This window comes from Phascolarctos cinereus, unplaced genomic scaffold (assembly GCF_003287225.1).
Source record: "Phascolarctos cinereus isolate Bilbo 61053 unplaced genomic scaffold, phaCin_HiC Scaffold_4;HRSCAF=312, whole genome shotgun sequence".
Classification (NCBI taxonomy): domain Eukaryota; kingdom Metazoa; phylum Chordata; class Mammalia; order Diprotodontia; family Phascolarctidae; genus Phascolarctos; species Phascolarctos cinereus.
In genome coordinates, this window is record NW_027555847.1 from 53541489 (window position 1) to 53567235 (window position 25747).

Genomic DNA, 25747 nt, shown 5'->3' on the forward strand with positions numbered 1-25747 from the left:
CTGTTCACTCGGTCAAATCCTGTATTTGTCAGTTGGACATTGAATCATTTGCAAGCTCAGCCATTTTATGCCAAAGGTCATCCATGAAGAAGAGAAGAACAGCTCTAAATTCTGAAATACTTTGGTCATAATTGTTGGCTTATCAGAGCAGAAGTTGAGCTTGAGACCAACCAGGAGTGGGGAACAAAGATTTGTTCTGTAAAATTTGGATTCATTCAAAAGGCTGCACTTAAGGATCTAGAAGGCCTCAAGGCCTGTCAGACGCAAGATATTGTGTTTTGGTGGCGTATTTCTGTACAGGAAACCATATTATGTAAGCATATGCTTTGAGAGTCAGTACATGGGTAGGGAACTTTCCATGTGACTTGGACAGATAAGTACATGTGGTAGAAAAAATGGTATGGATATATAGGGGGTTGAGTGCTTCTCTGTGGGCAGGGGTATATATCATGTGGACACTGTGTGCTTTTATGTCCAATCAAAAATTGTGAATGTAGGTGTGTGGGGGTGAGTGGGTAGAAGAGATGACTGAGAGTGTTTATGTAGGGGACTGTAAAATGTGTGCCATGGTTGTGTGTATCTTCTGTAATAGGATATATAAAGGCGAGGGGATCTGTGTGCGGCAAGACAATGGGGCTGTGTGTAGGTAGCTTGGCATACCTGGGGGGGGGCTTCATCTCTGTGTGTATATAGGGGTTGGGTGATGCAGTGAGGTGTGTGTGTACACATGCACATGCATGCATAGGGTGCTGGGCATACCTGTAAGCAGCAGATATATTTGCCTTTGTTTTCTGGACTGCAGTAGTGTGATCTTACAGCCACGAGAGCTGCCGAGCCCTAAGGCCCACGTTAAAAGTGGCTCACCGTCCCGGACTAGGCAGGTGATAGTCTGGCTGTACTCTGCTCTGGTCCGCCATTTCTCGAGGATCGTGTTCGGCCCTGGGTGTCACATATTGGATGGATATTGATAAGCTGGAGGGAGTCCAGAGGAAGGTGACCTGGATGGTGAAGGGCCTCAAGCTCATGTAGCATGAGGATTGGTTGGAGGAACTGGGGATATATAGCCTGGAAAAGAGAAGACTTATGGGAGTGATGTCTATTTTCAATTTCTTGAAGGAGGATGAAGGAATATACTTTTCTTCTTGGCCCCAAAAGACTGAAAACGGAGTAATGGATGGAAGCTGTAAAATATCACATTTAGTGCTGATGGTCAGGGGAACAAATTCCTAACAATGAGTGCTCTCTGGAAGTAAAATGGACTGCCTCAGGAGATTGTGGGTTCCCCTTTATTGGAGGCTGAGAAAAGGCTTCATGGTCACTTGCTGAGGATGTTATGGAGGTGATTCTTGTTCAGGCATGAGTTGGGTCCCTTTATAACTCTGAGATCCTGTAGGCACAGGCATGAAGGGGCCTCTTGTGCCTCTGTGGATGTGTGGCCTTGCATGTGTGGGAGATGTCTGTATCTAGCAGCAGCTCCCAGGTTCCTGTAGCACAGAGGTCCTTTCTTGCTTCCCTGAATATCCCTGGCCATTCTTCCCTTGTTCTCCCTCTTTCTCTCAGGGAATCGCTGGTACCGATGTTGCCAAGGAAGCTTCAGACATCATTCTGACAGATGACAACTTCAGCAGCATTGTCAAGGCAGTGATGTGGGGCCGCAATGTTTATGACAGCATCTCCAAGTTCCTGCAATTCCAGTTAACGGTCAATGTGGTAGCTGTCATTGTGGCTTTCACGGGTGCTTGCATCACACAGGTAAGCTCTGGTCATATTACTAGGCACATCCCCATGTCTTTTAGAGAACTGGGAAAGGAGATGGAAACAGTGCGTACAATGCATAGGCTGCTGTAGTATTTCTTGATTAATATCCCCTCTGGGTTCTTTTTATTTTACTAGGGTTGACCTAAGTGTAAGAGGATAGGATTTGGGGAAGTTGAGGCATCATGGCAAGAGTGGTAATATCAGCTGAGAAGGAGAAGAAGGAAACAGAGGTGTTTGTTAGCATAACCTCTTGTGAGTGGGCCAAGGACCCAAGCCTACTCCTTCCTCTGGTATCAAGTGTTTGGCAAAAAAAACTGGGTCTTTAGAATGTGTAGGAGAGGTATTATTCCACCTTACACTAAATAAGGAGAAATGTAGGGCTCTGGGGCTGTTGGAATTACCCTTAACTTGAATGGCATCCCCGATATTTGAGATATTTGAGCAGTGAGCAGTGCCACCCTCCCTCTGGCAGTGACTTTCTCACATTTACTGACTATAAGTGAGATAATCGGGCTCAAATTGAAACCTGATAGGACCAGCCATATTTGAAGAACCTTGCTTTTAGTGGACCACATGCTATTTTAATCACTTTAGTGCCTGGAAAAGGGCTAGGAGGTTGGGAAATGACTAGAATTGTGGATGAAGAGAGTCCACAGTGCTGTTTGGGCTTTCTTCTACTTGGGGAGTGAAGAGTAGCAGAAAAGGTCCAGCCACCAGGTAGAGGTCTAGGATTCCACACCCCTAAGCCCAATATCAAGAAGCAGCTGACAGGTCATCAGATAAAGGTGAGAGGTGGTCTCAGAAGTGGAAGCAGTATCAAAATGAGAAACTCACAACTAGATCTGAGAGGGGCACTCACGGTCAATAAGGTCTTGCTTACAGACTTCAAAAGTTCCATCCTCAAAACCAGATAGAAGTGGGCTTGAATAGCTACACTCAAAGAAGAGCCTCACAGGCCCTCCACCTCCATAACCCAAACTTCCTTCTGCTGGAGAGCTCCCTGTGGCACCACCTGTTCATTAACCTGCATTGGAATCTATAGGGCAGTAGACACTGGGAGTCTGGAGACTTGGGGGATAGTTCTGGCTCTTTCCTTTATTTTACCTTAGGTAAGTCATTTAATTTCTCTCAGTTTCATCATCTCTTAAATGGGAATGATATCTCCCTCGGGGATGTACAGAGGTAATCGTGGCAAAAATGCATTGAAAAATGTTATGTTAAGGAAATTTGTGACTGAAATCCATAAAAAATATAACTAGTCCTTATTGGCTGCCATTTTGTTTCAAAATGGTGGGGTGACCTATAGATCTAATAGAAGCTGTGTTTCCAATTCCTTTCAGTCACTGTCTGAAATTTGAGGGGAAAAATCATTTTCAAAAATTATTGGAAATGACTGCCTGAGGCCAAATTGATTCATAGACAAAAGTGAAACATCCTTCAGTCGAGTTGAAACAGAAATCTTGTTAAGTGATTAAATATGTAGCCACTACCCTTTTTGGGAATTTAAGAACCAGCTTGGAGTAAGTGAATGGTAGTTAATTGGAATGTGGGCTTTTAAATAGTACAGACTCAGGAGCAGCCAGTGTAGGGCAGCCACATCCACACTCCACCATCTTCTATACAACTGATTTCCAAACTTTTCATTCCCCTCCCCCAAACAAAAAAAAATTTTTAAAAATTAGGCAGGGATCTAACACATTCATTATAATGTATATAACACATACATTATAAAAATATGTAAGAATAGAAGTGTTTAAAGGATGACATGGAGATGAAGGTGAAATAATATTATTAAAATATTTTTATGTATTAGTGGCATAAAATACTTTCTGTCACTGAAATTATTATTAATATTTTGAGTGAAAGCAATATGATTGACTATAATTAATCATTGCTGACTATCCTGATTTAACAAATTATAACGTAGTCATTTCAAAATCTTTCTAGATTTACAATAAATTCATATCTTTGGATTTAATGGTAGTCATTCCTGAAAAAGATAATTTGAAAAGTTCCAAAGACAAGTAGGCATCAGTGATGGTACTTACTAAAGCATGACCCTCATTTTTCAATCTCATCCACCATGCAAAGTTTGTTGTTGAAATTTGCCTAGTAAATTTCCATCTTCTCTGATGTTCATTAGTTGTTCTTACAAACTCAACCCAAGGTGTTGTGTTTTTACCTTTTATCAAATGGTTCAAAATCCACTTCAGCTCTTTATTTCCACAGATTTTTTAAACAGATCAGAAAATTCTATGATAAGGCAAAGCAACAAGCATTAATTAAGCACTTACTATGTGCCAGGCAGTGGCTAAGCACTGAGGATGCAATTAAAAGCCAAAGGAAAGGCAGTCCCTGCCTTCAAGAAGGTTACTTTCTTTTCTTTCTTTTTTTTTTTTTTGGCTAGGCAATGGGGTTAAGTGACTTGCCCAGGGTCACACAGCTAGTAACTGTTATATGTCTGAGGCCAGATTTGAACTCAGGTCCTCCTGAATCCAGGACTGGTGCTCTGTCCACTGCACCACCTAGCTGCCCCGAGGTTACTTTCTAATAGAAGAAGACCACATGAAAGGAAGCTGAAAAAGGTGGGAAGAAGAGAAGGAGATAAAGAGGGATATCCACGTGGGGAGATATAGTGTCAGAATCCAGAGAGACCAAATCATAGTCTAGAAGGGAAAGTACGCCCAAGGACAGGCTTCATATTGGCGTACCTAATATCTCAAGGCATACTCTATTCTTAGGGCAAGTTTCCTCATTAACTACAGTGAATGTAGAGCCATATTCCAAATAATCTTTTTGGCAATTTTGTATCTTTTGGGCTGACTTCTTGTCAGATTTGATTGGCTCATTGTTGTTTTGTCTCCTAATGAGGCTTCCAAAGAGCTCATCCTGGGAGTAGTCACGTCAGCTCAGCAGTTCCTTGTTGTTTGCTCATGCTAACAAGCAATAATTAGCATTATCATCAATCCATGGGTTTTTTTTTTCCCCCAGGAATTATTTCAAGTCACTTGCTCATTTTATATGGGCTAGTTTATTCCAAACTAGATAACAGCACCCCAAAACCCACTTCACTGCACAGTTATGCTACATTGTGTTATAACATGCTGAAAGTAAATGAACAAGGGAGGGTGCCATTATCGACCCCACTGTGTTGTGGAACTCCCACTCTTTCCTCAGGGTACCACACGTACCATGTGACTGACATACAAACTGAATTAGCACATTCAGGTCAATTTACATATCAAATGTCAGTAAAGCTTAGCTTTTTAAAGATACAAAATAAAACCAGATTTAATATTTTCTTCTTGTACCCCTGTGAATCAGTGTTTTTCTGCACCATGGGTTGCATGCATCTCATCTTGGTGACCACTGGACCAAGAATGTGAAATATATAATTTTTACTTCATACTCTTAAAAAATTTTTGAGAGTCCCCTAAAGAGCTTATGAGGGTTATATCTACCAAATTATATACTTAATAGGAGAAATTATGTGTTGTTGTTCAGTTGTTTCACTCATATCCTCCTGTTTGTGACCCCATTTGGGGTTTTCTTGGCAAAGATACCAGAATAGTTTGCTGTTTCCTTCTCTAGTTCATTTTATAGATGAGGAAACTGATACAAACAGGATTAAGTGGCTTGCCCAGGGTTACACAGCTAGTAAGAAATTATGTGCCATGTTAGAAATTAAAACATCTTAGTATTATGATGAAGATAGTTCTGACCTCACATGTCCCCTGAAAACACTAGGGGAACCCAAGATCTGCTGGGCTGGAGGCTAGGAAAAAATTGCTCTTTTGGTTTGCTTTATGCTGCATGTCAGACACAGAGCAGAACTGCCTGATTGGTCACCCAAGCCATCCAAAGAGCTCACCCTGCCTCGCCAGATAGGACTGGGGTGCATATATCCCCCAAAACTCAAGGGTAGATTCTTTCAATAATTGTTCCAGGATGATGACCAGAATTCTCAGCTCTTCTCTTCATGGCTTTAGCATTGAACTTTCATGTCTTTAAAGTCTTTTGCAGCTCCAACATTTGTCTGAAGGTCAAGTCCCACCCGAACAATCTATGTTCTAAATTTTCTTCCAGCTTTCATATTCTATGTTCTAAGATTCCTTCCAGCTCCCATATTTTATGTCCTAAGGTCTTTTTTGCCCCAGAATTCTATATTATAGGGTCCATTCAAGCCCTACCACTGTATTTGAAGTTCCTTTTCAGCCCCAGTATTCTGTATTCTAAAGTCCCATCTAATGGTTATGTTATGAGGGCCTTTCCAGCCCAAACAATATCTGTATTTCCGGTAAATGGATAGTTGGGGGCCAGGCCAGCACAATTCTGTGGAATGCTCCTGAGCACAGGAGGTCTCCGGCCCACTTTGAAAAGTCATGTTGTGGTCTCTTTGAGGCCCTTAGAGGGCGATGATGCCTTTGCCTGACTCAGGGCCCTGGGTTGTCCCATAGCCCAGGGCTACAGCTTGTCCCAGGACCAGACTCTCATCCAAGCAAAGTTGTCTTCTGGTTGAGTCCTTTCTGAGCCTCAGCAGTGTTATCCCCTGGGGCCCTTCCATAGGCACACAACAGCCCTCCCTGCCTGAGCTGTTAAAGGTCAGGTTTTTTCTATTAGTAGCATTCTCTTTCCTAGATCAATGGACGAACAGCGCCCTCTAGTGTCTGCTTCCTCAATACTTACGTGTTAAGAAACCAAGTTTTTTTTTTCCTTCTCCCAAGAATTTGCATCTAGCCAAAGTCACGGGCAAGCCTTCATCTCCCTTGTATGTGGCTCAGTTAGACTCAAAACTTTTCTTGTTTGTGGCCATCTATACTCATTGCGACTAATAATCAGACTCAGTTAATTAGAATGTCAACCATGGTAGGGTGGGAAGAGGTCTGGGCTTGCAGTTGTAGGAGGTGAGAGGGAGCATGGTGAAGTGGAAAGAATACGGGATTGGGAGTAAGAGGGTAAAGGCTCAAAGTTCAGCGTACACGCTTGCTAACTATATTGCCTAGGGCAAGTCACTTACCTTTTATGGTTCTCAATTTCTTAATCTGTAAAATGTGCTATTTTTAATGACCATCTTGCAGGGTTTTTGTGAGGAAACTGTTCAGGAAACTATAACGTTCTATAAACTATAAAGAATGCCGGTGCTCTTTCCATAGTCCTGTGCCATCATTGGGAAATCTAACAGCCCTCCTCAATTCATTGGATGGGCCAAGGAGGAAACTAAGGGCTGTTTTATGGTATGCAGAGCTCTGGTTGAGCAGGGATATTCCTTTGTTCCAGCTAATTTAAAGTTGGTATGTCTATAATCCAAAGACATAAGATTCTATGGATTATAGGATTCAGAGCTGGATGGGATCTTAGAGAATAACTAGGCTGCTCCCCTCCTTCCATTTTATGGTAAACAGAGCTGAGCCATAGAAAGATGAAATGACTTACACACAATGACACAGCTAGTGTGAGAGTCAGAATTTCAATGGGTCTCTTGGTACCAAATCCAAAGCTTGTTCACAATGCCCATCCCACCACACCTTGCCCACTACCTCACACAGGATGACAAATCTATAGGCAGTTAACCATGTTAGCTGAGGAACTTCATTCTAAAGAGCCTCAGGCCTCACTTAGCCCACCTTTATTTCTCTGAGTGCAGACCTGACCACATGGCTCTCCTGCTCACCAATCCTGTGACTTCCTATCTCTAAGATAGAATATAAACTTCTGTTTTGTTTTTAAAGCCCTACACAATGTGGTCCCAACCAACCTTTCCAGACTAATTGGGCATTTTTCTCTCTCTCCCGCATATAAATCCAGCCAAACTTGTCTTCCCTCTCTTCCTGACACTGCTGCTATTTCCCATCTCCTTACCTTTGCATTGGCTATCCTACATGCCTGCAATATACCACTTCATTACCTCTGACTCACACAGTTTCTCTCTCTTCCTTTAAGAATCAGCTTGAGTGCCATCTTTTCCCTGAACCCTTTCCTGAGTGCCTTCACTTCTAAATTACCTTGTATTTAACTAATTTATATATATTTGTATTTTTTAACTTTATATTTATACTATATACACACACATACATGTTTACATGTATTTGTCCTCTCTACCACTAGAATATCAGTTCCTTTAAAATAGAGATTGTTTCATTCTTTGTACTTGTTTCCTTAACCCCTAGCACAATGCTTGTCATATTATTGTCATTGTTCGTTGTTTCAGTTGTGTCTGACCCTTTGTGACCACACTTAGGGTTTTCTTGGCAAAGATACTTGGGTGGAGCTCATTTTACAGATGAGGAAGCTGAGACAAACAGGCTTAAGTGACTTACCCAGGGTCAAACAGCTAGGACATGTCTGAGGCTAGATTTGAACTCATGAAGTTGAGTCTTCCTAATTCCAAGCCCACTGCTCTGTCCACTGTACCACCTAGCTTCCCCTGCGTGGCACATAGTAGGTACTTAATAAATACTTGTTGATCAATTGATACTGAGGAAAGAAAAAAAAGAAGCTTGGAAGGAAAACAGTCAGGCAAATTACCTCTAAGCTCTAAAATTTGCACTAAGGTGCTTAGAAAATTCCTCTCTGAAACCAGAAAAGTGAACAAGATTGGCCTCAGTCTAGATATATTAAGAAGCCCCTATGTGGCATGGAGTGAAAGGAGCCTCCTTCCCAAAATCATCTCCCAGATTAATTGTCACAGGCATGGGAATTCTGCCACTAGAGATCCATTTCTTTGAGCCTCATAGTTTTTTTGATTTCCCAAGTTTTCTATGAAAATGGAACAAGTTTACTCTTATTCAGTCTGTGGTATAGTGCCAAAGGTGCTGAATTTGAATCAGAGTACTCGGATTCTGCACCCAGCTGTTATTTATTACCTCAGCACCTTGAGTTAGTTTTCCATCCTTGACCTCTATTTCCTCCTCTGTTACAAAAATACAGGGATGAGGATAGACTTGATATCCTCTGAGGTCCCTTACAGCTTAAGATCCTGGAATTTGCAGAAGATGGTCAACATCCATCTCTCTCTCTCTCTCTCTCTCTCTCTCTCTCTCTCTCTCTCGTACACACACACACACACACACACACACACACACACACACACACACAGAGCTGGTGATGGAAACTGCTATACCTCATCCTGGGAATGGGATATTCTCCTGCCCAGAGATGTCCCAACCTGGTTCCATGCTGTGACTGTTCATTCTTCTTTCTGTCCCCAGGACTCTCCCCTAAAAGCTGTACAGATGTTGTGGGTGAATCTCATCATGGATACCTTTGCCTCCCTGGCCCTGGCCACAGAGCCACCCACAGAGTCCCTTCTGCTGCGTAAGCCATACGGCCGCAACAAGCCGCTCATCTCCCGCACCATGATGAAGAATATCCTAGGCCATGCAGTCTACCAGCTCACACTCATCTTCACCCTCCTTTTTGTTGGTAAGTCACTTGGTGGTCCTCTGGAATGCTTAAGTTCTTGTCCACATCAGTCATAAAATCCTCAAGTCACAGGCTCAGAACATTAGAACCTAGAACAGAATTCCAGGGGTAGAATGGGGTCTTAGGGATCATTTAGCCCAATCCTTCCATTTTGCTGAGAAAAAAAAAACTGAGGTCTAGAGAAGTTCAGTGACTTACTCAAGTTTCACACCAGTGTAAAGGCCTCCTGATTCAGCAGCCATTCCTACACACCACCTTCCATCCAGAATGCCTCCCATGTCTTGGGTTTAAGAATGACAAAAAAAGAAAGAAAGAAAACCCTTTTATGAAATCCTAGTGAAAGACTCCAGAGGCTGCCTGTTCTCCAGTTGCTTTCCTATGGGTCCATTAGTGTTGAAGCATGTTCATTGAGAAAGGACAAAAAACTAGTCATTAATAGTTTCATGTCACTTCAGAACATCAAAAAGTCTAACCCAGATGCCTCATCATAAAGTGGCACTGACTAGGTTCTCAACAGCAATGCCAGCAGAGCAAAAACTCTGGAAGGTTCTATCATGCTGGAAAGACCTTTGAGTAGAGGCTCAGAAACAGGTTGAATCTTCTATTTAAGGACTAACCTAGCTAAATGCAGGGAGGCTCATCACCACTAGGCTGGCCACTTGGTGTTGAAAACATTTGGCCATGACATTCCATGAAACAAAGGAAAATCCAATATGGTCTTTGGTCTTGTGAGCTCCTCCTTTGCTTCTGCAATGAAGGTGGCAGAATCATGGGAAATAAAGGGCAGAGGATGCTAAACATGACATCACTTTCAAGTCATCTATAACTCTTCACTTAGCTTTTGCTAGGTTCAATGGGATGTCCTTATCCAATTACTGAGTGCACATCCTACTGGAGGAAATGAGTCATATCAGTTTTAACAGTCTTGATATAAATGCAACCAAAACAAAGAGGGAAGCTACAATGGAAGGAAACTTATGGGACAGGTTCATCATGTAGAGGCAAATAAAAAAATTGGTAGAGTTGGTTTAATTTTATGCATCCAGAAGCAACAAGAAATGTCACTTGAGAAGGCATTTGATCATCTCAGTGCAGTACTTCTGATGTGTAAAAAAACTATCACGAAATTAAGGCTTATAAGAAGAGGAAGAGGAAAATTTCTAAAAAGAACTTAATAAGACCCTGTAAATTAAATGAACACAGAGTCCAACACTTTGAGATGTAAAGGAAAAGGAGAAATAGTTCAGGAAGATGAGAATGCATTAGATCAGGAAGAGGGAATGAGAGAGGCCAGAGGCTTGAAGGCTACACAAAAACCTCCTGCCTATATAGCATGCGCACAATTGTCAAGAAGAGAATGAGAAGGTGCTGGACAAGGAATTGAATAACATTATCGAAAATCATTTTGCTTTATTAGCGTCTGTGTATAGTCAGACAACCAATTTGTTAGAGCAAATACCAGAATTAGTGCAAAACTAGAAGTAAGGACATACATATGAGCAAGATTTGATATGCAATTAAAACAAGTTATTAATAACAAAAAGGGGATGTGGACATTAGAAAGCACATAGACAGACTACAGTGATTTCATATAGAAGTTTAAGCAATATAAATCAACTGCTGTAAGACCAAGGAACCTAAAAAGTACTCTAGTCATCAAACTGATTTACTTGCCAAGAGTAGAGCTATGGCAGCCAAGTGCAATACCAACTTAGATCATAGACTCATTTTTAAAACTTCAAGGAGGAGGATGGAATACTTTGTGCAATATTGTCTCATAAAATAGAAAGAAGCAGTGGGAGTAAAACCAATCTAAAAAAAAGTTTGGTAAGAGAACCAACTAAGAAAAGTCATCACAAGGGTATTTAAGGATAACAATGGAAGAGAAGAAACAAATGAAATAAGAATGGAAAAGATCTGCATTTTTATAACTAACTTTTTTACCATCAAAACAATAGAACTTTCATACTTTGACATCACAATCCTGGATATGTTTACATAGGAATTAAAAGTGACACTAAGAAGAATAATATGAGGAAAGTGGCTGAATTAGGCCAAGTGACATAGAGGACATCTGTGATGGAGGCAACACAATTTTGAGAATAATAAGAAATCACTTCTCAAGGTATCTATAGGAGAAGAAGATACCAAAGATATAGGGAAAATGTCAGCCCTTATTATTTTTAAAAAGTTAATAACAAAATGCAAAAGCTATTGGCTTGCATGACTCTTTCCACAACTTTATAAAAATTTTATATAAAAATTCACAAGTGTTTTCAAAATCTACACATTAAGTCTACTGATAGGGAACTGTCAGACTTTAGCAAGGAATACTACTGAAAGTTGTAAATAAGATAAGCTCCCATTGTACTTAATTGTCTATTGACTAAAAAAAAATCATTCAGTAGAACAAATCGCCACTCTAAGAGTTCTCTTCCAACAAGGTATCTACCACCAATACATCCAACTACTTAATAGATATAACAAAAAAAATCATCTTGATCCTAAGTGGCAAGTGAGGCATAAAGGGGACATATGCTTATTAAGGATGTTTGCTAATATGATAGAGTTGATCCAGTGCAGAGTCCAAGCTAAAGAAGGATTCCCTAGGAATAGTTAGGTCCTTCAGATATTTCTATTTATAGATGGATGGCACCACAACCACTTAAAAGAGTTTGACTTAACCATCCAAATAGGGGAAACCAAGGAAACAAAGACTTTCTATCATCTAGATATTGACATACAGTTAAATGAACAACCTAGATAGAAGCCATTCATCCATTCTCCCTCTCCCACTCTCTTTCCCCATATATACATATGTACACATATATATTTTATGTATAATACATAAATGTGTATGTGTATGTAATTGACAGGGAGTACTATGGATAGCTAGTTGAATGCAGAATTGAACAAGAAGAAAGCAGGCAAGATTCCCTTTGGGAAATTGCAAAGCTCTGTTAGTGATCCCAAACAGCATTCTCCCTGAAACAAAGGACTAGCTTTTTAATGTCAATATGCTACCAATGTCATATGCTTGTGAGTCTTGGAGGAATATAGTTTCTGTAGAAATAAAAATGAAGCAATGAATGGGTGCCTGGTAGGCATGATAGGCTGAAGTATGTAACACATGAGTAATCTTGAAGAAGAAGAATAAAGGACTTCATCAGGGAAATATATTATCAAAAAAGATGGGGGTAATCACATGACTAGAGTGAAGGATAGACCACGAATAGCATGCATATTCCTCTAGTATCCTCAAAATGTTTAGATGTCAAGAAAGTCCCTTAGTACACAGGGTAGACTTCTTTCAGGGAACCTATGGAAGGTTATAGATAACAGTTGCCCAAGATGGACAGAAATACTTTGACCTACAATTTCAGTAGGAACATCCACAACGATGAGATTCATTGAAGCAACTGAGTCAACATTGCAGGAAGTCTCTCTTATGAAATATATGGAAGTTTCACTTGCAAGCACATAAGCATTTTTACAGTTCCCTACTGATGGCAAAGAATAAAGTGCTATGAGATGGGAAAAGGTTTGTGAACCACTTTTGTAAAAGGACTTATTTTCATATGTCCTTCTTTTATGTTCTTCCCTCCCTCTTCCACTTCCTTTCACCACCATAACACCCATTTGGCCATAGTAGAACAGGCAGAGAATGTTAGCGCAGGGACCTTCAAGTTGATTCAGTGTGAACCCTTCATTTTATATATGAGAAGACTGAAGCAAGGAGAAAACAAGGAACTGAACCAAGGTCACACAGCTCATGTCCCTGGGGCCCTTTTGATTTTATTTACACTTCCCTTTTTATAGGAGAGAAAATGTTCATGATTGACAGTGGACGCAATGCCCCCCTCCACTCTCCTCCCTCTGAGCACTATACCATCATCTTCAATACCTTCGTCATGATGCAACTGTTCAATGAAATCAACGCCCGGAAAATCCATGGGGAGCGGAATGTGTTTGATGGCATCTTCAGGAACCCCATCTTCTGCACAATTGTCCTGGGCACCTTTGCCATTCAGGTAACCAGGACCCTGGGGCATCCTCATTGGAAGAACATCACCTGGCCCCCTGCCAGCAGGAAGTCCCAGTCCCTGCTCTGAGAGATGAAACTTGTGCTTCTCCTGGTGATGGGTTTGTGTCTCCAATTTTGTCTCCAGATAGTCATTGTGCAGTTCGGGGGGAAGCCATTCAGCTGTTCTCCTCTCCAGCTTGACCAGTGGATGTGGTGCATATTCATTGGACTAGGAGAGCTTGTCTGGGGTCAGGTAAGCTCTTCTTGGCAGGTTCCTGTCCTCAGCGTGGAACACAAGCTAGCAGTCGCTGCTTCTTGTAACTAGCCTCTAGCTCCTTCAAGGCTCAGCTCAAATGTCGCGTCCTGCAAAAGTTCCTTCCTGATTCCCCCACCCCCAGATCTTAATGCAACATGCAAAATGATTTAGTATTTCTTTTGCACTTACTTATCTGTGAATATGTTGTGGTCCTTATCACACCCCCACTGGAGAATGGAAGCTTTTTGAATTGTTGAAGATGGGGACTGTTTGATGTTTAACTGATGCCTAGCATATAGCAGGGACTTAAGAAATGCTCCTTGAGTTAAATTGAATAAAGTTAGGAAACCCAAATCCTTGTCCCCACTCTGCCAAAGTTACTCATAGGATCGATCATAGGTCTAGAACTTGAAGGAACCTTGGAAACAATCTGGTCCCACTGCCTCATTGCACAAATGAGGATAATGACATGACTGAATCAAAACAGCTACTAAGGGCAGAGGCAGAATTAAAACCCAAATTATCTGACTTCAGATTCAGCCCCTAATACCATATGACACCTTTGGGTAAATCCCTTCACCATCTGGGGCCTCAGTTTCTTCCTTTGAATGAGATAGGATGGATGATCACCAGGTCTCTTCCAATTCTGACATCCTCTAATTCTCAGTTACCAAAACCTTCTCAGACCAAGTCTTTTTTGTCAATTCCTTGGCTTCTTTTGTCCCCAAGTCCAGGGACCTGCCATGTCTTAGCTTTGTAAGCAAACTTTTTTTTTTAACGGAGGATACTTCCTGATACAAGAAACCTGGTACAGGTGAGAAATTCTAGGCACCTGAATTTGGGTCCAAAGGGATGTTTTTCTTGTCATTTTTTTTTTGGTGGGGGGGGGAGGTTAGTCAGAGGGGAACCAGTAGGATGCTTGATTCACTGGTGTGAAAAAATTCCTGGTGAGGAAACTCCAAATGCTAAAGCAGATAGTACCTATTTTTGTAACTTACAGTCTTAGAGAGGTGGCTAGGGGTCCCCAGAGGTTAAGTTATTTGCCCAGGATCTCATGCAATAATTGACAGAGTTGAGACTCTGAAGCCAGCTATCTATGCGGAGGCTGGTTGCTTACAGGAATCATCCTCAAAGTTCCTGTTTTCCTCTTTTATATAAAACAGTACTTGAGGGGGTTCTAGCCCAGTGGTACAGACAACTGTGACCCTTCAATATCCCAAAATTGGAGTTGTGTTATTGAAGGGTTTCAATGAAGGCTGCCCACCTCTCATCATAAAATTACCCCTCTGTACAAAGGGCAAGCAGAGACACTCTATGTCTGACAATAGAATTAGGAGGTCAGGCTTTCTTGTTAGCAACCCCACACCCCCTCCTATCCAATACAGCATATCCTTTGTATGAATAATCCATGCAGTGCTTAGCTCATGATTCATGTTGACTGGGTACTCCACAAGCTGTAGAGATTAGTACCTTCTGGTAGCACTGAAAGCCAGTGATAGTTCTATCTCTCAAGGGTGGCCACTGTTAGCTTAGGGGCTCCTGCCCCAGCTGAGCTGTGGGGGTTGACCATTGCAGAAAGTCAACTGGTCCTTCTGAACTCTAGACAAGTCATATGGAAACCTTGGATAAACTGAGCTGCATCTCTCTTGTTCTCTTGAAGAAGACAACATTTTGCTTGGGGGATGCTAGATTTGCTCCCTGCCATGAGGAATTAATTCTCAAGTTTTTAGCTCATAGGACTTGCTTACTGGTGTTCCCCAAATTCCGTCTCTAAATGGAAGGAAAGAACTGAGCAAAACATAATGAATCTCAGTCCTTTGAATTCAACTTTCACATATATGCCCTGGAGGTATGTGTATATAAATATGTGTGCATACCTACATATACATATATACATATATTTCCACTTGTCTCCTTTTAGGTCATTGCCACAATCCCAACCAGCAGACTCAAGTTCCTGAAGGAGGCAGGACGACTCACTCAGAAAGAGGAGATCCCTGAGGAAGAACTCAATGAGGACGTGGAGGAGATTGATCATGCTGAGAGAGAACTTCGACGTGGACAGATCCTGTGGTTCCGTGGCCTAAATAGAATCCAAACTCAGGTATGTACAGTGTGGTCAACTAAGAGTCATCGTGGGCAGTGATGGGCCCTCCACCCTCACACCAGGGCATTGCACATGAAGACCTCTGGCAAATGCAAGTGTTTGGGTGGAGTAGGGATGGGAGAAGTGAAGAAGAGGAATGGCCATCTTGTCCAGAGTCCTGATCAGCAGACCCCTCAATAGTGTAGCAAAAATCTCTTCCTGCCACCAATGGCAGTCCCAAGGGCCATGTCATCCTACTGGGTCTATTAGAGAATCAGCCATACTCCTGCCCTTCCTTCCTCCCCTGCACCAATTGTGACTTATTTTCATAGGTCACTCAGCCCTAAGATCCTATAAGGTGAGATGTCCCCATTTCTGTGAGTCTACCACCAGCTCTGAGGACACATAGTAGGTGTCCTCTGAAATAAAGCCACTGGATTTATATATGTGTGTGTGTGTGTGTGTGTGTGTGTGTGTGTGTGTGTGTGTGTGTGTGTGTACATATATATATTTCCATTGGAGTAGTCTCCTCTAATGACATTTTGTCACCTTGGCTAATTAATTATCTTCACTTTATAAGCAATTAGAGTAGGCCGGGGAAGGGGAGGAGTGCAGAGGATAGTAGAGATAACTGAAGCAGATAATGAGCTCAGGGGAGGCAGCTGTAGTTCCTCAGTGAGTCTGGCAGGATTGAGGCAAGGCTGGAGGTGGTGTGGGGAAGAGTGGGGGTAGCTGCTTCCACCCACAACTATTTCAAATGACCATCGGTTCTCAGAGGTGAGTGTCAGGTCCCAGACTGCAAGCCCGGGCTGGGGTTTCTACTGGGAGGACTTGGCACTGGTTGTTCAGAGTGGTAGTTGGGCACATCCAGCCTCTCCCCCTTCCCCACTTACTATATGAGGAAGAGCGAATGACAATCAGGGGCCTCTAACCCAATTGGGGGATGCTCTAACCCAGCCCAGAGCCCTTTGTAGGCTGCTTCATCTTTTCCAAAGTGTTTCCTTTTCATTTGACCTCCACAACCGTGGTTCAAGGCCTATATGTGACACACCTTCCCACAGCAATGGATGTGCACACACATCCAGGAAGTATTCACCCAAATGCAAACTCCCTTCTCATAGACACACAAAAACACACATGCAGCAAAGATACTGCAGCCCTTTCTGTCTCCAGCTCATTTTTATAGATGAGGAAACTGAGGCAAACAGGGTGAAGTGGCTTGCCCAGGGTTACACAGCGAGTGAGTGTTTGAGGCCAGATTTGAACTCCTGACTCCAGGCCCTGTGCTCCATCCACTGTGCCACCTAGCTGCCCTTGCAGAAATTTACATGTAGCGTATATTTGTGTAAAAAGAAACATGTTTGGCATAGACACATACAGGCAGAAATACACCTATAAATTCACATGTAGAAATATACTCATACGTATAAAATACAACCCATCCCCAAAAATGCTTATATATAGAACCATGCATATATCTACCAAAACATGCCCACAAACTCACATGTAGAAGTGCATCTGTGTATACACCAGTAAAAACGCATGTAGGTTATATACATATGCAGAAATCTATGTGTAGTACTCGCAAATGTAGAAAAACACAGCTATGAATAACTTAGTTCAATAGTTTATTGTTGAGATTCTGAATGTCTGGTTGTTGATCCATGCAACAACTTTGGGGACCTCAAATGGGAGTAATGCACAGTATTCCAACATACATAGGCAGTGTGGTATACTGGAAACAGCTCTGCCTTTGGAGACAGAAAGACCCAGGTAGTAATCCGTGCTCTGACACTTACTAGCTCAGTGACCACAAGTAAGTGGTGTAACTGGTTTTCCATCTCCTCATCTATAAAGTGGGGATAATAATATATACACCACCCACCTTGGAGGGGGTATGAGGAAAATGCTTTGTAAACCTTAAAAAGCTCTAGAAATATGAATGATTGTAATGGTGGCATGTGTACATATGGAGAAATGCTATCATCTACCCTACATACAGGAAGGGTATAGTCCTGGGTACATGTCACCATTACATGTGTTTCTTTTATTATAATGGATCTCAAGTCAGAACCAGGGCATGGCCAAACTTTCTTGCCCTCACCACCAGACTTTATAGTAACCTTTGCCCCCCTAAGAGCCAGAGGTTGTCTCCCACCAATTCCACTCTTGCTTCTTACAAGGGAGTGAAGAAATCATGTCTAAGGCTCCCAACAGCCTGAGGGACAGTGAGAGTTCCCAATCCCATAGATTTAAAAAAGGGGAGAAATAGTGAAACCAGTGAGGAAGAGGACAAGGCCCAGCCTATGGAGCCCTGTCTCCCCAGTTCTATGCCCCAGCCTTGATTCTACATGTACATCTTGGGGCAGAACTCTTGTTAGTGAATCTGGCCTGTTCTCTCTGTGGAGAGTGAGCAGTCTGAATGTCACTGCCCAGGAACTGGAAAAATGGAGGATGGTGAAGAGATCTAGTCATTCTGAGTCTGATTCTTTGCCCGATACCCAGGCTTCTTCTGGGACACCTGGGATACTAGCATTACCAGGGATCTCCCTTAGTCATTTTTTAAGGCTTTAGGGGCAGTGTGAAGAATGAATAGTGGAAAAAACCCTGAGTTAAAGGCTTGGGCTCAAAGCCCAACTCTGTCTCTTTCTACCTGCATGAACCTCGGGCAAGTTGATTGACTGTCTGAACTTCAGGTTTGTCACATGTAAAATGAAGATAGCTCTAGCAGCAGTCTCTACCACCACCCAGGGTTGTTAGGAGGCTTCACTGAGCTAATGTATGTAAAGTATTTGGCCAATTTTAAAGTGCTATCTAAATCAGTCATAACTGCAATTATTCAGAACCCTAGTAGCATCTGTTCAGCTGAGCTGTGAATGAGCCTACCTTGTATGGAGGAAAGGGGCAGTTTGTCTGATAGGCCTTTTTCTTTATCTCCTCCTCTTCCAGCATGAGTATTTCAGGATGATTCCAATAAACCAGAGTCCACGATATGGTGTGCCATTTAAAGAGCTGATGTTCTATCCACCCAAACCCCAAATCTAGGAAATGACCTGGACATGTCTGTTTAGGGGTGGAGGTGGGGGAGTCTCATATCCTAAATGGAGATGAAGCCATGGGATTCAATGAGGGATACTGATGGAGATCCTAGCAGGGCTCAGGGTAGAGTCTATCCCTATAACCCACTTGACTCACACCATGAGAAGGAAGGTGGGCCCAAGGTATAAGCATTGCCCAACATTCTCCAAGACCCTCTCATCTAGGACCTCCTCTTTTGACCTACAGCCTGGAGAAGGCTTTATTTTGGTCCTCATTGGTAGCTAGGGATGGGAAAGAAGTTCTTATTCCCTGGGAAACAGCCCCTCTCCCCACTTTTGCCTCACTAGGAGAGAGAACTGCAGTTCACAAGAGAAACCAACCAGAGAAGCCTTCAAGGCTGGGGGACTCCCAGGTCTAGAGCCTCCAAAAGGGGGTGGGGCTAGGCAGAAATTCTTTAAGACATTTTAGTTTGTGTTTATTTGTTTTTATTTTTTTTAAATTTAAGTGATATTATTATTATTATTATCGTTGCTGTTGCTGGTGTTATTGTTGCTATTATTAATTATTATTATTATTATTAATTATTGCTCTTATTTTGGTTGTCATGCCTGTCAGTTGTGTAGCTGTTGTGTCCATCCTTTTCGCAACTTGTCTCGTTCTCTCCTCCGTTGCAGATTGAAGTAGTCAATACTTTCAAGAGTGGCGCTTCCTTTCAGGGGGCTCTCAGGAGACAGTCCTCCGTCACAAGCCAGAGCCAGGATGTAACCAATCTTTCTAGCCCTAGCCACGTATCGTTATCCAATGTTCTTTCCTCTCCTACCAGCACACCTCCTGCTGCAGCTGGGCGTGAGTGTGAATTCTTAATGCCTCCAATTGCCAGAGATGCCAACTCTCTCAGTGGGCAAGCGGGTGGATGGGTTGGTGGGCAGGGGTTCCTAGTTGGTTGGGAAGTTCAGTCCAGGGAGAGAGCAGTCAGTCAGGCGGTCATAGCCAATGAGAAGGATCACAGTCAGTCAATGAGTTGCAGTGGAGGGACATAATATATAGCCAGGGGATCATAATCAGCTACAAGGGATATAGTTGGTCATGGGGGCCTTTCAGTCCTGGATCCAAACACCATTTTTTGCTGTCCTGTCCCTGGTGATGAAGTGAAATCTACTCTGCCAGTAAGAAAAAAAGGACATGTTTCCAAAATTCCAGTTTCCAATCCCTTCCTTGAATCAGCCTTGAGCAGAGATTGGTTTCCCTCAGATCATTGACTTGTGGTTTGTGCCAGGTCCCAAAAGCTTGTTGGCCTCTAACTGGAAGGTCCCTATGGCCCAACTGTGTTCGTCATCTCCACTTTGAAGATAGGGCCAAAGATCTAGTCAGTCAGTGGTGATTCTCAAAATCCTCATTAAGCATCACTAACAATGAAGAGAAAGAGGATGAAGAGAAGGAAAAGGAGCTCCCCTGTTGTGCTCCTTTTCCTTCTATGTGTACAATCTTCCTTCTGTCATGTAAACAAGGACAGGGAAATAGATTCCCATGTTGTTTGAGATTCACACAATGTCAGAAAGTCAGGCTTAGTGACTAGTGGTCTAGCTTTGGTAGTGGGATTGACTTGGTTTACCCTGGTACCTACAACCTCTGGTCCTCATCTCCACTGCCCACAAAAAAAAGAGAATGTCAATAGAGCCCTCTGTAAACTAATACCAACACTCTACCCTCATTGTCAGAATAAGAACTTGGATACTTTCTCCTACCAGACGGTATTGGTCTTGTGCTTTGAGGCCCTTTTGTTCAATGAAGACAGCACTGCTTCAGAAACTCATCAGAGTTGGAAGGAACCCCAAAGATACATCATTCTGGCCAACTTTACCATTTTACAAAGGAAGCCCCAGAGAAAGGTCTGCTGGAGATGTCAGGGTATTTGAAAATATTTATCAAGGATCAGAAATACGTCCAGTCCCAAAGACTTTTAAGAATATCAGTACATTTGAAGTATAAAAAACTGAGATAGTCTTAAGAACGTAAGAAATCTTCTTCTCTCCTACACCTAGGTCTATCCTATGGCCCCTTCCAGTCCAAGATTTGATCTCTGACAGGGGTACCCAGGGACACGACTGTCATCCCTGGTATCAACTTCTTGATTTCAATGTCTCTTATAATACTAATATCATAATTGTTATTGATATCACTAATAATAATATCATTTCCCCTGAGTTTGTGAGCCCCTCATGGACAGTTTCCAGGTTAGAGATGTCCACAAACATTCCAGCTTCCCATAATCATCATCCATCATCCACAAATTTATTCTCTCTCTATATTCTGTCTTCCAGTCCTTTTCTGTCCACGAGATCTAGACATCTTCTGAATTAAGTGAAACAGGTCCTTATTTGTATATCCCAATGATGATACTGGCCCTGATCCCATACTCATTTCCATCAGCCTTGGCTTGAAAAGCCTCATCTTTTTTTAAGCACACCCTTTTATGGCAACTGCTTGATCATCTCATTCAGTTTTGTTGTTTTCTCTTGAGTGTCGACCAACTCTGTTCGAGCTTTCTTGAGATATGGTACTCATAGACACACCTACAATCCCAGGTGGTCTGTACTATGACACACAATAAACAAATAGATGTCAGACTGGGATGGCCTTATTCTTCCCAATCCCTTTCCTTTGTTGGGCTTCAGGCCATAGGAGTATAGATGGCTTGATATATTCTGAAAATAATCTACAATAATTTCCAGCTCTCTGCTAGGCTATGACCACTAGCCCTTGATGCATTGACCTATAAATGAAGCTTGAAATATTTTTTCCTACTTTCAATCTGCTTACTATTCCTTGCTAGCTTTATAACCTCAAAAAGTCCTCTAGGTGATGGAGTGAATAGAGGACTGAGTGTGGAATGAGAAGACCTGAGTTCAAATCCTGCCCCAGGTACTTAGTGATTATGATCCTGGGTAAATCTCTTCACTTCTCAGGGCCTCAGGTTCCTCATCTGTAAAATGGGGGGGGGTTGAGTTTGATGACTGCTAAGGTCCCCTCTAGCTCTAAATTTCCATCTGTACCAATGGTAAGGCAAGACCTATCCTTGTCACCTGCAGGATTTGTAAGCCCTGCAGGGTGAGAGGATGCACTATTTTAATCTCTTTCCTGGTGGTCTCTGACTCCCTGAGGTGAGCTACACATAGAACACAGGACTCAGGTCTTGAAGGGCCCTTCCAGTTCTAAGCCTGTGATCCTGTGGCTCTTAATAATCTACGAAAAATGTTCCTTCAATTTGTTCTCATCATCCTGCCATCTTCCACCTAACAGAGATGACCATTGTCTGATATTTACCTGAGTATTTCACTGTGCAAGTTTTTTCCCCCTTCAAAGCCTTTATATGCATCAAATATGACCAGAACCAGCTAAAGAAATGCCCTAGCTTTTCTTTCCATGACAGATCGATCTTCATGATCCCTGAGTGACTCATGGTTTTGGTGTGGAATTTCATTCAAAGATTGTAAAAATTTCCCAAAGATAAAGCCGGTGATTTTCCTTTTTGCCACATCTGTGTTATCCCCTTCAAACAACTCTAATCAATTAGGAAGATATGATTACCTTTTAGAAGGGACCACCTTTTTCTGCCCAGTGGGTTTTGTTTGCTTGAATGGTCAGGGGTTTTACCCTTTACTAGAGAACCCATCATCCTTTCTGGTATGAAATGAGATTCATGGGTCTATAGTTCTCCAGAGGTCCTTCTTAAACCTTACTTATGAATGTGGATTGAATTGACCATCTGATAGTCATTCAGCCCAGGCACTATTTCATAGTATCTAAGATTGAACCTTAGAGATCGTCTAGTCCGACCATTTCATTTTGTAGCTGAGTAAACTGAGACCCAGAAGAAGAAGTAACTACACAAGTAGTAACTGCTAAAGCCTGGTTTCAATACAGTTCTCTCAAAATCCAGTCTTTACAATGTTTGTTCCAACAAGTCACACCCTTGGGCCATTGTTTCTTTACTATTCCTCCTGAATTAATAATATCTCCTACTTCACTTAACATGAGCATTTTTGCTTTCTCTACTCTGATCGTGGCCTGTGAGCTCCTCAAGGACAGATAGGCCTTTTAAACAAAACCTTTGAGTATGTACTCTCATCCCTAGGAAAAGGATGAGGCAGATGGACAGAAAGCTTAGAAAGAGAAAGGGCTTTGACTGGAGGTTTTCTGAGAGGTGGTGCTGCCAATTCCTGAAAGATGATATAGATCTTAGAATAGGGGCCAGGCAAAAGAGCAGCAAAGAAGGAGGCTTTGAAAAGCTAGATCGCTTTCTAACATCTGAGCTGAGTCTTTGCAAATGCGGCCTCATTACTATTAATTTTCACATTAAACAAGGGTTATATCCAAATGTATTTGCGTTACAGAGCCAAATCAGTGAGACTTATCTGTGTCCTTGTTCTCTTCTCTTATCTTGGATAATTGAAAGTCAGTGATATCCACTAAAGTTTGCTGTATGTTCATATTCATTTGATGTTTGTCCCTAAAGGTCTCGGAAGGCCTTGGTACTCTAAATTCCTGATGTCGTAGTTCATTATCTTCCCCAGAAGCTATCAGTGAAGGAAGGGGTGCTTGGCAGAGTGGTGTAGTGGACAAAGGCCCAAACTTTGAGTCAGGAAACCCCAGATTCAAATCCTGCCTCAGATATTACCAGCTGTGTGACCTGGGACAAGTCACTGAAACTCTTTGGGCCTCCATCGCCTCATCTGTAAAATGAGGAAGTTGGATTCCAAGCTGGTCCCGCGTGGCTCAAAGTCTCCTATCCTCTCCATCGATGATCTCAATAATGAAGCAAGGGCCATAATTGTCATCTTCAGGACCACTAATTAGGCCAGGCGAGAGCCTTACTGTAAGCCTCGAAGGGGGAATCATCCCCAACTTAATCACTTTCCTGGTGGATTCTGATACCCCAAGGCAGTACGATGAGCTACACATGGGCCAGAGTGTTTGGTTTGTTGTCCCCCCACCCCAGTTCCCCATTTGGGGTAGAGGACCCCTTCTGGAAGCCCACATTTAATGCATGATGGCCCTGCTCTCCCAAGTAGAAGATGCTAAAAACACACTAGGATGGTTCAGTCTCTTCCAGAACTGCATCTCCTTGTAGGGAGAAAGATTCCTGATGGGAAGCCAGAATAGAATTTTACACTTTCTTCTTTCATTCAAGATGATTAATGCCCCTCTTTCAAAAAACCCCCAACCAAACAACAACAAAAAACCCCTTTATTTTTATTTACTCATTTTTAATGCTAATATTAGCTCTTCTGGATCTTAAGATAAGCCTCTTCTATATCAGCAACTATGTTGGTAGCATGCTTTAAAAAATTCCTGCCATTTTAGAGGTTTCTAATCAGATTCTGATTACCTTGGAATACCTTGGAATACACTAAGTTAGAAACTAGCACAAGGAAACTCTGCTACAGGGCATTCGGTTACCTTCCTCAAAGCCCCAACCCACCAGATGAACAAGAATCCCTCCTGCCCCCTTCTCCCCACTAAGACTCCCGATTCAGAGTGTAGCTAGGGCAAAGAGTTGGCATCTCTTGGGAAAAAATAAAATACAATAATAAAATTGGACCTCTTGTTTGCGTTTTGGTACTAATCACTTATGGATCTTTCGCTAGCGTGAAAAATGACTTGCTTTTGCAGTGCCCTCCTCCTCTCTACTGTCTGAATATTCAATGTGTTTGTTTCCCTAGAGGGCTAGAGAACCCTGGACTGAGAGTTCAGCAAGAGAGAGTGAAATTAAAAGAGGTTGTGAGTCTTTAACTTGAGCCTGACATGAATGTGAACCAATCCCAAGACACTTGGCTTCCTTGAAGCCGGGTAAACATTCGAGTATAATCTCAAACGCTCCCTGTTGAGCCTGGAAGAGGCCTGATGTATTTCACTGCAGATGAAAGGGTTGAGTCTCACTTTAATTTCTCTGGATGACCAAAGGAAAATTAGAAAGCCCTGAAATTTCTCTTCTGTCTTCAATTGGCCCCTAACCCCATGACCCATGCAAGATATATATATATATATATATATATATATATATATATATATATATATATATATATATATATATAATATATATATATATATATTTTTAATTTAAATCTGAATTTCAGCATGTGGGAGGGAGATTGAAAGGTTTTTTTTCCCTTTTTTTTCCTCCCGTATTTTTTCATTTCAGCCTTGGAGAAGACCGAAGTGGAGACTTGAGCCAGCGTGGCAGGATGCTCCTAAAGTCTTGTCCCCACAGTCTTGTCCAGAGCAATTCATTCTTTATGTTGTCTCCATCCCTGTGGAAGGAGGGGCCTGCAACTCATTGTGTGTGTTCCCCATCCCCTTCCCACCTGCCAGCCAGCTTTGTCAGTTGCAGACCAGGCCAAACTCCAGATAGTTCACAAGGAGCCCACAGGGATGGGAGCTCTGGCCCTTCCTTAACTTCACAATTACCTAGCACAGGGTCAGAGTCAGAAAATGCTGTGTCCACTCAGTCCTTGAGTAGAACAGGCAGCTAACAATGAATTTTTTTTTCTTCAAATTAGTTGTATAGCATTCTGGTTATCCTGAAGTCAGATTTTGGGGTAACCACCAAGCTCTGAAACATAGCTACCAATCCCAAAGCCAGAAGGGCTCCTGAGTACTGATCTCAGCCCTTAACAAAGTACCGACACTAAAGCTAATCCCTTCTACTTTCAGAAACTATGTAGTCTTACTCAATACTTAATTCTAGCCAAGAAAACCCCAAATGGGGGTTGGACACAACTGAAAAATGATAATTCAAACACATTTCATTATGTAATTTCCCTTCCTACATTAGATTAACAAAAAAATAAAATGGGGTCGACAGTGACACCTGACAGCTAATTGTAAAAGAGCTTACAAATTTAAAAAGCAGACACAGAAATAGGCTATCTGTTATTGTGGGGTAAAATAACTTATATGCCTAATAATGACCCTGAGATATCCAGGAAGGATCAAATGATGTGTAAGAAGTCAGGAAAGCATGCAACGTACCAAAGAAAAAAAAAAAGTTTATCAAAAGTAGTTGAAGCAAAGTTGTAGCAGTTAAAATTTTAATCTTCTAGTTAGCTAGAAAATTTACTCATATAGGAGAGCTCAGGATCCAGTGATGCCCAGTAAATAA

At 42.1% G+C, this 25747-nt stretch overlaps 1 protein-coding gene across 12 annotated transcripts in view; it reads left to right on the forward strand.

Moving 5' to 3' along the window:
- Positions 1-25747, forward strand: part of ATP2B2 (ATPase plasma membrane Ca2+ transporting 2) — a 404797-nt gene that overhangs the window by 372321 nt on the left and 6729 nt on the right. For 6 of the 12 annotated variants that reach the window (XM_020981028.2, XM_020981024.2, XM_078152194.1 and 3 more), the window contains 5 exons: positions 1561-1752; positions 8967-9180; positions 13000-13211; positions 13350-13457; positions 15382-15564. In XM_020981028.2, coding sequence (XP_020836687.1) covers positions 1561-1752; positions 8967-9180; positions 13000-13211; positions 13350-13457; positions 15382-15564 — 909 coding nt within the window. Of the gene's footprint in view, positions 1-1560; positions 1753-8966; positions 9181-12999; positions 13212-13349; positions 13458-15381; positions 15565-19259; positions 19436-24308; positions 24364-25747 lie in introns of all 12 variants that reach the window. The other 6 variants (XM_078152196.1, XM_078152197.1, XM_078152203.1 and 3 more) reach the window with 3 other exon arrangements.